General features: G+C 51.6%; 1 protein-coding gene across 5 annotated transcripts in view; it reads left to right on the top strand.

The window, feature by feature from the left end:
* ERG (ETS transcription factor ERG) overlaps positions 1-12,275 on the top strand; it is a 153,455-nt gene that overhangs the window by 110,923 nt on the left and 30,257 nt on the right. For all 5 annotated transcript variants that reach the window (XM_070407188.1, XM_070407189.1, XM_070407190.1 and 2 more), the window contains one exon: positions 3,323-3,471. In XM_070407188.1, coding sequence (XP_070263289.1) covers positions 3,323-3,471 — 149 coding nt within the window. The remainder of the gene's footprint in view (positions 1-3,322; positions 3,472-12,275) is intronic.

Raw genomic sequence — 12,275 nt, forward strand, 5'->3', positions numbered from 1 at the left:
TGGCTCTGAGACCTGGAGCGAGACCCTCTCTCCTGCCCACACCTCCGGACAGGGGCTGAGCTGCCCCTGCCACACCAGGCCCACTGCTACCCTCTCAGAACAGGGCCCGCACGATAGACGCCACTCTTTTGCTGTTGAAACTTCCAAGAGTCAAAAAAAAAAAGGGGGAGAATGACTAAAAACTGAGACTAGGACGCCTTGGGCCCCTGTCGCCGATGTCGACCTTAAGTCCAGCAGGCGGCCCCACGGGCGACCCTCTCCCCGCTCTGTGGTTGGAGTTCCCGTAGATTTATTACAACAGCTATTTGAAATGGTCAAAAGCATAGCTCCATTCTCTCTTCCTCTGAAGCTAAAACAAGACACAGTGGGGAAAGGACTGTGCTTTCACTGTCCTGAAGGTGCGGCTGTTGACATGAGGCTCTGGTGGCCTGTTTCACCACGACAGCGGGCATGGGGAAGCTCCGGGCGATGAATTATGTCTTGTGGTTATAGCACGAAAACAAACGAACTTCGCTAAAACTGCCCCGACTTTAAATACTTGCACACGGTTTTGGAAAATGCTGGACAGTGCGAGTTAAGGGCTTATCGCCTCTGGATTTGACGGGGGTTCTGTTTTAAAGCCGTGGGAAAACTACTGTGACCCATGCCCAGAGCATGTGTCCTCAGATAACGGAGGTGAAACTGTTAAGAATTAGAAGAAAATGAAAGCATTGGTCTGAAGGGTCCACAACCCCCAAGTCTCCTATTTCTGTGACTCTATACATCTCCTTGACCTTTCACTTATTAGGTAGGTAACTGCTTTGTTGGAGAAGAAAGAACTTAGGGGGCCTGGTATACAGCAGGCACTCAATAAAAATGGCACGGCCCAGCTGGTGTGGCTCAGGGGTTGAGCATTGACCTATGAACCAGGAGGTCACGGTTCGATTCCTAGTCAGGGCCCATGCCCGGGTTGCAGGCTCGATCCCCAGTAGGGGGCGTGCAGGAGGCAGCCGATCAATGATTCGCTCTCATCATTGATGTTTCTATCCCTCTCTCTCCCTCTTCTTTCCTCTCTAAAATCAATAAAAATATTGTTTAAACGGTGGACTGGATGGCCGAGTGCATGAAGGACTCGAAAGTCTCACCCTGGACATTAGGGTTGTCACTGAGGTATGCGCCTCACCTGAGTCGCATCTAGTCTTTTCCCTGAGAAACCAGTTCCCTGTAGCTCTCTCCCCTAGTAACTCTCTCTCCTTGAGACAAGTAGACCCAAACATACCCTCTGCTCAACGGATGGAATTTTCCGAAGGGATAGGAAGCCAAGGCTCGAGCGAAGACACTCCGTGTTTTGATATTAGGATGGGTCTTGCGGAGATAAACGTGGGAAGCCAGGAAAAACTGCATCAAGAGGAAATAATGCATGTGTAGGCAGCGCTGGAAACTCCTCGGGTCCTCGCCATGGGAACGCAGGCCCTTATTATTTTTAAAGTTCCTTCATGTTAGTACAGCTGCGAGGATGCCGTGGAGCAGGGCGGGGTGTTTCCAGGCCCGTGGTCCAGCCTCAGGCCTGGGTGGCCCCGACTGCAACCTCCATCCACAGACACAAACTGCTCCTCACTCAGGGCCGGCCCAAGCTCCCTCCATCAGCACCAGGCACACGAGCAAGTGGGGCTGGGAGCAAACTTGAATTTTCAAAGTCCCCAGATGCCGAGGGAATTCTCTCTGCCCCTCCTGGCCACTCCCCCGCTATGGCCTTTGTGTCTGGAACGACCTTCTGCATCCCACCTCTGCCTTGGCTGGCTGTGACCTTCTCAGACATGAAGGTCAAGTCCATGCGGGGTGGCTGCACATCCCCCAGTAACAAAGTGTGGCGGACACCCACACTCTCAGGCCTTGGACACGGGGAGGAAGTCTAAAATCCAGTGGAGCCTCGGGGTGTCCTGAGAAAATGAAAAATCATGTGTAGGGTTGAGGTTGAGAGGCCATGTCTAGAAACCCACCTGGGAAGACATAACCTGAATATGAAGATGCCTCTGCAGTGATCCTGGGTTCGCCGTCCGTGGGTGAACCTCTCAGAAGGATCTGACATATTTTTCTGTTTCCTGGTTAAGCTGGATTTTCTGTTTGGGCTTTCCTTATTAATGTGATTGGACCAAATCCTTTAACTTTTGAATCTCAAAAAAATTCCCGTTTTTCTTTTTCCAGCAAGGCAGGCGGTCCTTATCCTGATGGCTGTGGCTGCCTTATTCACACAGCCCTGGGAACTGTCCCCGGGGGCCAGCGGCTGAGTCCCTCCGCATCCTCACAGCTCACTGCGTGCCCCCCACCCAGGGTCCCAGAGGGCTGCCTCCCAGGGTGCCCGCCCGCCCCTCCCAGCCTGCCTGCTGGCACCCAAGCTGGGGACAGCGTGAGGTTCAAAGTCCCATAACTAAAGATGGGCGTGAAATTGGAATTTGACATTCCACACAAGAATGGTGTTCTGAGGTTTTGAAAAAGAGGAACTTGGTTCTAGGCTGAGCCTGGCGGAGGGCGCCGGCGTCCCTCCAGCATCTGTCTGCGCGGCCTGTTTACTGTCACGCAGTGAGAACTAACGGCAGTTCGCCGTTTTCTGCACGTGTTTCCAATCCGTTGTTGCAGATGGAGTTTTGACATGACAGTCTCAGGAGGAGCTGCTGAAGAAATAGAAGCCAGGTGGCAGCCTTGCTCCCACGTGCCCGCTCCTGGCTGTGCCCGAGCCTGGGTGCTTCAGAGGGGCTGAAACAATAGACATGATTCCTCCCGGTGCTGGAGACTGGAAGCCCGAGGCCACAATGCTTCTTACGGGGCGGAGCGAGCTCTCTGGTCTCCTCTCTTTCTCATAAGGACTCACGAGTCCAATACGTTGGCCTCACCCTTGCATCTTCATCTAAACTTAATTAGGAGGCCCACCTGACCGGCGTGGCTCAGTGGTTGAGCATCAACTATGAACCAGGAGGTGGTGGTTCAATTCCCGGTCAGGGCACATGCCCGGGTTGGGGGACATCTCTCATCATTGATGTTTCTCTCTCTCTTCCCTCTTCCTTCCTCTATGAAATCAATAATAATATATTATTTTAAAAAGAAAACAAGAAAGAAGGGCCCCGTGTTTAAATGTCATTATTTAGAGGATTAGGACATCAACATATGGAGTTTGGGGGACACACCTTCAGTCCCTAGCGGGCCCTGAATTTGCATGCTCATGTCTCCTCCTTTCTCCCCAGTCACCTCCACCTCACCTTCCCGCTTCCCTCTGTCTCAGGGCAGGGCCAGGGCAGCGTGGTTGCCAGTTGCCACAGTAATGGAGCAATTTCTCTTTCTCCACCAGAAACTCGCCCGATGAGTGCAGTGTGGTGAAAGGCGGGAAGATGGTGGGCAGCCCGGAGGTGGGCATGAGCTACGGCAGCTACCTGGAGGAGAAGCACCTGCCGCCCCCGAACATGACCACGAGCGAGCGCAGAGTCATCGTCCCAGCAGGTCAGGTGCCCTTCCCAGTTGTCCCAGAACTGTCCTTCCTGCCTGTGGCGTCCGCCCCCTCCCTGGTCTACAACAGGGGTTGTACATGGGAGCCAGCAGGCGTTTGTGCACAGACAGTGAAATGTTCACTGGTGTGTGTGTGGGGGGTGGGGGTGGGGGGAGAATGTCCATGGAAAGTGACCTACAGGTAGGAGTTACCCTTTCCCTGCGATTATGTGGTGTTAAGGATCTTTTCTTTTATGAAGTGCTATTTTTAACAGGTGGTAGCCTTGCTGGTTTTTAAAAAATTGTTTCTTTCCCTGGGAAAATAAACAGTGGGGAGCAGTACACTGCTGGCCCGTAGAATCTAAATTGCCGCTCTCACCGGCCTACCGTACAGATTCCAGAACCAGAGGAAGTCTTCCCCCCTGAGTTCATACCAAACCCAGCCCAGAGCATGACTCTGGGTTTGAGGAAAATGCCAGGAACTTATTTATTTAGCGAAACTAAAGGTGATAGGACAGAGGACTCAGAGCTCCTGGGAGGAACTGGGTGAAGTAAACCTAGAACTCTCATGAGGACGGCAGCATCGGCGTCCGCCCCCTCCCTGCCCGCGGGCCTTGCTCTGTGCAGGGCGTTTCCTTAGCGATGGGGAGACAGCATGTCACGTCGTCCCGGGAAACAGGTATCTTATCCCCATTTCCCAGGAGGGAAAGGAAAGGAAGGTCGGAGAGGTCAACTGACCTTTCCAGGGGCAAACAGCTCAGTGGAGGCCACGTTGGCATTTGAACAGATCTGCCCGAATCCTTCATTCTCTCCCATTAGGTGTGGGATTAAATCTCAGCTCCTGACAGTAGCCCTTGTGGGCGCCTCCCATTACTCATTCCAGCCATCTGGTCACCCTGCCGTTCTGCCTGGCGGCTTGCACTTGCTGTCAGCTCAGCCGGAGACCCTTGATTCCAGGTAGTCGGGTGCTTCCCGGGGCTGTGCAAACACCTCCTCAGAGAGGCCCTTCCTGTCACGCCCATCCAGTCACTCCCACTGCCCCCCGGGACTCTCTGTCCCCCTCCCCTGTTTTCCTTTAGTGCATCCATTCCTATCTGTCAGTACAGCGCACTGAGGTGGGCGTTTGCTTATTTCCTTCCTCCCTCCAGGGAGCATCAGCCCCACGAAGGCCCGTCTCCTGGGTCAGTGCAGTGCCCACAGGTGGGAGGTGCTCAGTGAATGTTGCTGAGGGAAGAGTGAGCGACGGAGGAAGCCTGGCCTCCGGGTGAATGTGCCGGCTACTCTTTGTGGCCGTGGTAGGTCCTGAAAGGGATGCAGGGGTGATGTTTGTTCGGACTGAGCTGTCCCTCCATCCAGGGCAGTGTGACAGCAGGCAGGTTCAAGTCCTCTCCGTGGTATGACTCCCACCCCTTACTCTGCAGAAGTTCACATCCAGTGGGGTTTTATCTCCTTCCAAACAGGAGAGTTGAGAGAGCAGAGCACTTGGCCTTGGATTCATGGGCTCAGTTTCTCTGCAGGCTTGTCACTGGTGGCTCTCGGCAAACTAGGAAGCCTATTTGATGCAGTTGGTGTGGAAAGGATTGTCCTTGGTGGCCATCCCTGACCTTGAAGCACCTTATGAGACTTTCGTAGGGCACATGTGTTTGGTTTGATCGTGGCCACTGTGGTGCACACCCAAGATGTGTCACCTGCCCCTGTGCCTTGGGCCAGGAGGCATCTCCTTTTGAACGGGGAAAATACAGAAACGAGCAGGCCATGGTACCCATCCTGCATGTGTGGCGTCTCAGAAAGGCTTGTGCTGGGGGACAGGTGGGGGGGGGGGGCAGGGCTGCTACGCCACAGGCACCGGCTGGATATGGACAGAATGAGGCGGAAACCCAGGGGACTCCCTCCCAAGCCCACCCCACCTCCTCCTCCTCAAGAATGGAATTGCTTCAGTTTAGGCAAAGCAAAGTCATTTGATTTCTAAAATGAGAGAATCAGTCTGAAGAAAGGTCTGCATTGAAAATTCTTGTCTTGCCAGGCCAGTGTGGCTCAGTGGTTGAGCGTCGACCTATGAATCAAGAGATCACTGGTTTGATTCCCAGACAGGGAACATGACTGGGTTGCAGGCTTGACCCCCCATAGGGGGCAGGCAGGGGGCAGCCAGTCAATCATGTTTCTCTCTCATTGATGTTTCTATCACGTATCCCTCTCCCTCTCTAAAAATCAATGAAAATATTAAAAAAGAAAGAAAGAAAATTATTGTCTTGGTTCCTCATGGAATCACAGGCCCAGGAGATGACCTAGTGCCACTTACATCCTTTGCCCAGTGAGGTCTTGGTTCTGTCCTGCCATCGGTGTGCTTTGATGTCACCCAAACCCTTTCCAATGGGCCGACTTGAGGCTTTCTTTGTTGAGTAAAATGTTAGAAACCAGGAGAGATGTTCACACGGGCAAGTGGCAAAGAGCCAGTTTAATCAAGTCTGAGCGCCCACCATTTCTGATCCATCGTCGGTGCCAGTGGGGTGGGCGGAGGGCTGGCGCGCAGATTGGTTCAGAGTGTTTGTGTAAAGGCCGGTTTCAGCTCCTGAGGCAAGTCCTCTTTCAGCTGCTCCCGCCTGGGGTTGCTTCACGCGAGCGCGGGCAGTTATTCAGTTAATAGTGTTTGTAAGAGAGCTAATTGTGGCTGATTTTGCAAGTTGTGTCTTTCAGTTATTGGTCAAGCTTCATGTATCTGTGCTCATACACAGACACACAGATGAACATGCGTGCACGCACACACACAGCTGCATTGCACAATCCAGATCATTCCCCAACGTGGCCCTGAGGTTGCAGGACCTGAGGCCACTCTGTCAGCTGCTGTACTTGCACCTACACCCCTACCTGCACCCCCACCTGCACCTGCACCTACACCTACACCCTCACCTGCACGCCCACCTGCATCTGCACCTGCATCTGCATCCCACCTGCACCTGCACCTACACTCTCACCTGCATTTGCACCCCTACCTGCATCTGCACCCCACCTGCACCTGCACCTACACCCTCACCTGCATTTGCACCCCTACCTGCACCTGCACCCTCACCTGCACCCCCACCTGCACCTGCACCCCCATCTCCACCCTCACTCCAGGATCCAGGCCTCCCTCAGGCACATTTTGGGCATAGAGTGTTCTGCATACAGAGAGAGAATTCTCCAGACCTGGGTCTGAATGGTTTATGTAGTTTGTGCTAGTTAGATGCTTTGATTAACACCTACACATGCACGTCATAAAGAGAGCTCGAAAAAAAACATTATTTCTAAGTATTTGTACCATCAAGCAACTACATACCGAAGTTCATGCCCCAGAGCTACAAACAGTCCTGAGATGCGCTGGCCAGAGAGCGGCGGGAGAAACAATGGCACAAAAGCAGGCCCGGGCCTTGTCTGTGCTCCGAGGGCATTCTTCTACTTGGCTCCCTCACTTCTCAGTGTCCCCGCCTGTGATGCCGTCCTTAACACCAGAGCTATAAAGTGGGTGTCCTTTGGCTCCACGGTGTCAGCAGGCAGTGCAAAGGGGACTCAGGACTCAGTATCCATAAGGTAAAAGGAAACTAATGTGGCAAAGAGGAAGCCCAGCTATCCATTCTGAGTCAAGAGAAAAAATGTGTTCCTTGGTTTGTTACGGGAAGATTACAGGAAAGTCACGAGGAAAGCCCTTATTGGCAGGGCCACCGGACATTGTGGGAGGCCCTGGCTTGTGCCTGTTGCCCTGGCAAACTTATTGGATTGTGCCTCTCCCTCTCAAAGAGTACTAGTTAGACAGTGAATCACAGCTGTACTTTTAATCTGTCTGTCTCTGTGTCATCTATTTGTCTGTACCATATGTCTTTCATCTGTCTATCTATCATCTATCAGCTCTCTCTCATCTGCCTATGGATCTATACCATCTGACTGTCATCGGTCTGTCTATCTGGTGTGCATATCTGTATGTCTAGGTCTGTATCTCACGGGTTGGCTCTTTCTGACATGGATGTACCTCACAGTGGCTTTCAGTGACATCGATCTTAATTCGAGGGGCCTGAGTCCTGGCCTGGTAAACGGCTCCTGGTGGCTCAGCTTGATTGGAGCCGGACTAGAGGCTGTTCCCCAGGCCTGCTCCAGCCATTGCCATGAGGAACGCCTGGGGGCTTTGATTTAAGAATGGAGCTCCTAGACTTTCTGCCTCCAGGTGGGAGGGGAGGACCCTGTTAACACGCTCCTGGGCGGGTTTCCCACATCATGCAGTGTGAGAACCTCTAATCTGGACAGAAGACACTGAGCAAAGTTCACTTTAACATGTGTTAGTAACTCTTAATAAAGGCATGCTCTGTCACTTTTAGAAGAGGGGGCGGCACAAAGGAAGCACGGAAAGCAGTAATCTCACATTGACATTCCAAAGTCATCATCATCATCATTATCATCATCCCCCATCTGGTAGGAGGGACCTTGGTCTTCCTAAAGTTTCTCCCTTACGATGTAGTTTTAGTCACAATCAGTTTGGTAAAGGCCACGGGTCAAGGCATTCCCAGGGACCTGGGACCAAAACACAGCTTGAGCGCCGAGGGCATCTCGCCAACGGTCACTGTTGTCAGCACAGAGCGCCATTTGGACCAATTGGGTCAGCGCCATACCAGGCCCGGGTGCATGGTGCTGTGCTCTTATCAGCAGCCAAGGCCGCGTGAGTCCCAGGCTGGCCCCTGGCTCGCAGTGTCCGCAGGGCTGCCTCCCAGGGCTGTGAGCACAGGCCCGTGTGTAGAGTCGGCGGGTCCCCAGGGCACCGGGGAATGAGCATGTTCTCTGGGGCGTGAGTGCGTGGCTCGCGAAGCTCCGCTGGGGATGCCGTCCCTCCGGCCCGGGTGCCTCTGGCGGCCACTGTTGCTTTGTGGGGATTGGCTTGTGCTCGGCGATGTGCTAACCAGGAGGCTGACAAAGAGGAAGGCGCAGTCTTCATCCACTTTTCTCAAAAGTTGCAAAATGCTGACCAGAACGCAACGGGCCCTCTGGTGCTAGCCGCTTACATTATTTTGAAAGATTTTTCTTTTTCTCTGTTCTTATTCCCTAAAATGGATGCCGAAGTGTTGGGTTTTTCAAAGAGGCTACTTTTATTTCCTAACTATCCACCTTGAGCTTAAGAAGTCGTGGTAATCATGAGTCTCGGAGAGAAGGAGTAGCCACATTCAGCTCTTCACTGGTTTCTCTCTTCATTCGTTCATTCATTCATTCGTTCGTTCATTCACAGAGCACTTACTGTGCTCCAGTCACCATGAATGAAAGCTTCTATGCAACTTAAAGACCCCTCTTCTTGGCCCCCAAACACACACGGTTGAAACTACTCATCGTGTGTTACTCAGACCCTGCATGCTGGGGACTTTGGCTTAATTCAAGCAGCATTCACTGAGCACTTGTCACTCACAGGAGTCACAGAGGAAGCGGCCCGCCCTGACAGAAGGAGATAAGAACAAGCAGATAAGACCAGGAGGCCTGTGATTAAGACTTCCATGAGTGATTCAGACAGATGCTTCAAGGCATCTGGGGAACGAGATGGATGTAAACATGACTGGTCAAGAACAGCTTCCTCTGTACCCCTCGTGACCCGATTCCCGAATCCCTTTGCCGCCCCCGCCATTTTCCTGCACAATGTCCTGCTCGCCAGTCACCGCCCTGCATTGTCACAGCCCAGCGTCTTCCTCTGTGCTGTCCCCCCGGATGGAGTGCCCCCACTCCTGTCTGTGCCCACAGCCCTTCTCCTCAAGGCTTCTTTCACACCCACCGTGTCTAGGAAACCTTCCTTGATCTTTTGGCAAACTAACTGCTTCTCTTACATCTTAGCAAGTCTTTTATTACAACACTTCATTTTGTTTTAGATTATAGTCTATATCAGAGGTCCTCAAACTACGGCCCGCGGGTCACATGCAAATACAAATATTGTATTTGTTCCCGTTTTGTTATTTTTACTTCAAAATAAGATATGTGCAGTGTGCATAGGAATTTGTTCATAGTTTTTTTTTTTTTTAAATATATTTTATTGGTTTTTTTACAGAGAGGAAGGGAGAGAGAGAGATAGAGAGTTAGAAACATCGATGAGAGAGAAACATCGATCAGCTGCCTCCTGCACATCTCCCACTGGGGATGTGCCCGCAACCCAGGTACATGCCCTTGACTGGAATCGAACCCAGGACCCTTCAGTCCCCAGGCCGACGCTCTATCCACTGAGCCAAACCGGTTTCGGCATGTTCATAGTTTTTTTAAAAACTATAGTCCGGCCCTCCAACGGTCTGAGGGACAGCGAACTGACCCCCTGTTTAAAAAGTTTGAGGACCCCTGGTCTATATCCTTACTTCCATACAGATACACTATTTGATTGCATGAAGGAGTTGAGATGCCTTGTGAAAGAAACTGCAGATAAACGTGTGAACCAGACTACTGTTCAAATGGAAATTAGGGGGCGGCACTAAGGCAATTAAAAATGTTAGTGGAGCCCTGGCCGGGCAGCTCAGCTGGTTAAAGTGTGGTCCTGATACGCCCCCTTTCCTCCTTCCCCTCTCTCCAAACTCAATAAATAAAAATTAAAAGACGTTGGTGAAAAGCCAGGCCCCCATGGAGGGGGAATGCAGCCCTTTGACGCGGCTCAGCCACGATGCTGTAGCTGAGCTTCCAGTGTGGCTTGGAGTTTCCTGGCAGCCGAAACAATATAAAAAGAGTTGTTTGGGGAAACAATTCCGTGTTCAAATAGAAGTGTCGCAGGGAAGGCAGCGTGTGTCCCCGGGAGGACCCCCTGGGCTTGGCCCTCGAGCCGGTCCAGGCTGGAGACGTGACCCCCTTCCTGCCGGTCGCAAAGCCCATCCCACCAGCCTGGTTCTTGAGAACCCGCCCTCGGGGAGCAGGGGTTACATCAGAGAGCCGTTGGGTGCAGTAGCCAGCACGTGCTCAGTGAGAGTCAGCACGTGCCCAGCCGTTGGTGTAAAGTTGGGGTTCTGAGTCTCACACTGGCAGAGGCTCCCCCTGCTCTCACAGGACCTTCCCTGCATAGGGCATCTCTGGGCTGGGCTTCGAAAGCAGATGAAGGACAAGTGATAGAAGAATCTACTCTCTGACCAAGCCTGGAAGGCCAACATGTTATGTCTTAATCTTATTAGAGTTGGTTATTTATGAGCCCGTCTATTCTCTTAGATTATAAGGTTGGTGGGATGGTGATTATAATTTTGCATCTTAGTCAGCAGACAGAGCAGCAAGCAGAGGTCAGTGAACGGCAGTTATGGCTCCAATGGTTGCCCAGTTTAGTTGGTGGGAGTCAGGATCACCGAGGGGGAGGTGCAAGAGTCTTGATGATCTTTGTTCAACTTGGTATTAGGGTTCTTCACAGAAGCAGAGCGCCCCCTCTCTCTCCCTCCCTCTCTCTCATATCTGTCTCTCATTTTCTCTCATCCATATCCATCTGTTATGAGGAATTGGCTCACGTGATTACGAGGCTGAGTAAATTGTAGAATCCACAATCCGCCATCTGCAAACTGAGACTGAGAAGAGCTGACAGTGGTGCCTTCAGCCCGAGTCTTAAGGCCTGACATCCAGGGACTGAAGGCAGGAGACGTTTAGCCCCCAGTCCTCCAGTCCAGGACTGGCAGTTACAGTCCTCCCTGCCTCCACCCCTTTGTTCTACTCAGGCCCCAGGTCAGGATTCCCTCCATCCAGGGGAGGGCCACCTGCATTCTCAGGCACCAATTCAAATGCGCATCTCCTCTGGAGACACACACACACACACACACACACACACACACCCAGGAATAATGTTTAACCACATATCTGGGCAGCCTGTGATCCGGTCAGGGTAACAGGTATTACCTATCATGAACCTCTTCCTTTAAACATGGAAAAGGTGTAGAGTAATAGGTAAAAACTATGCAGAAAAGGCTCTTGCTTGGTTCTGTGAGACACTGAACTTAAAACCTGGAAATGCTGCCCAGAATCTAACATCTAACATCCTTTTAATGCAAAGCTGAACTGGGAGGAAGTGAGTTCCTTAGAGACTAAAACAAGGAGGGAACTGGGAACAGAGCAGCCCATTCTCACGTTGGCACCGGGTCAGCTTAGGTGGTGGGGGTGGGGGTGGGGTACCGGTGCCTGTAATATAGAGATTTGGGGTTTAAAGGTCAGTGAGGGGCAGGGATGAGGTCTTGAGATTACACAGAGCAGGAATTTGGACCAATCCCTATACACACCTACACACCACTGCGTATCCCAGCAACCCCCAGGCTGAGAAATTAACCACTGAAAGGTGCTCATGGAATCCAGACAGTAGTAGATACAGAATCTTCCTCGAGGGGCATGTCTTCCATCTGAGCCTTACACATTTCTTGCAGATAAAGACCCACTGAAGCAGGGCTGGTGTGGCTCAGTAGTTGGTGTGGCCAACCCATGAATCAGGAGGTCACAGTTCAATTCCCTGTCAGGGCACATGCCCGGATTGTGGGCTTAATCCCCAGTAGGGGGCGTGCAGGAGGCAGCTCTCATCATTGGTGTTTCTCTTTCTCTCCCTCTCCCTTCCTCTCTCAGAAATCAATAAAAACATTTTTTTAAAGAAAAGACCCACCAAAGATGGCTCTGCAACCCCAAATTACAAAAATAAGAAGAGACAGTCTCCCTAGACCAGTGATGGCGAACCTATGAACTCATTTTTTTGGTTGATTTTTCTTTGTTAAATGGCATTTAAATATGTAAAATAAATATCAAAAATATAAGTCTTTGTTTTACTATGGTTGCAAATATCAAAAAACTTCTATATGTGACACAGCACCAAAATTAGGGTTTTTCAAAATGCT

The sequence above is a fragment of the Myotis yumanensis genome, unplaced genomic scaffold, assembly GCF_028538775.1.
Source record: "Myotis yumanensis isolate MYYU_CA2020_CCGP unplaced genomic scaffold, mMyoYum1.0.hap1 SCAF_2, whole genome shotgun sequence".
Classification (NCBI taxonomy): Eukaryota; Metazoa; Chordata; class Mammalia; order Chiroptera; family Vespertilionidae; genus Myotis; species Myotis yumanensis.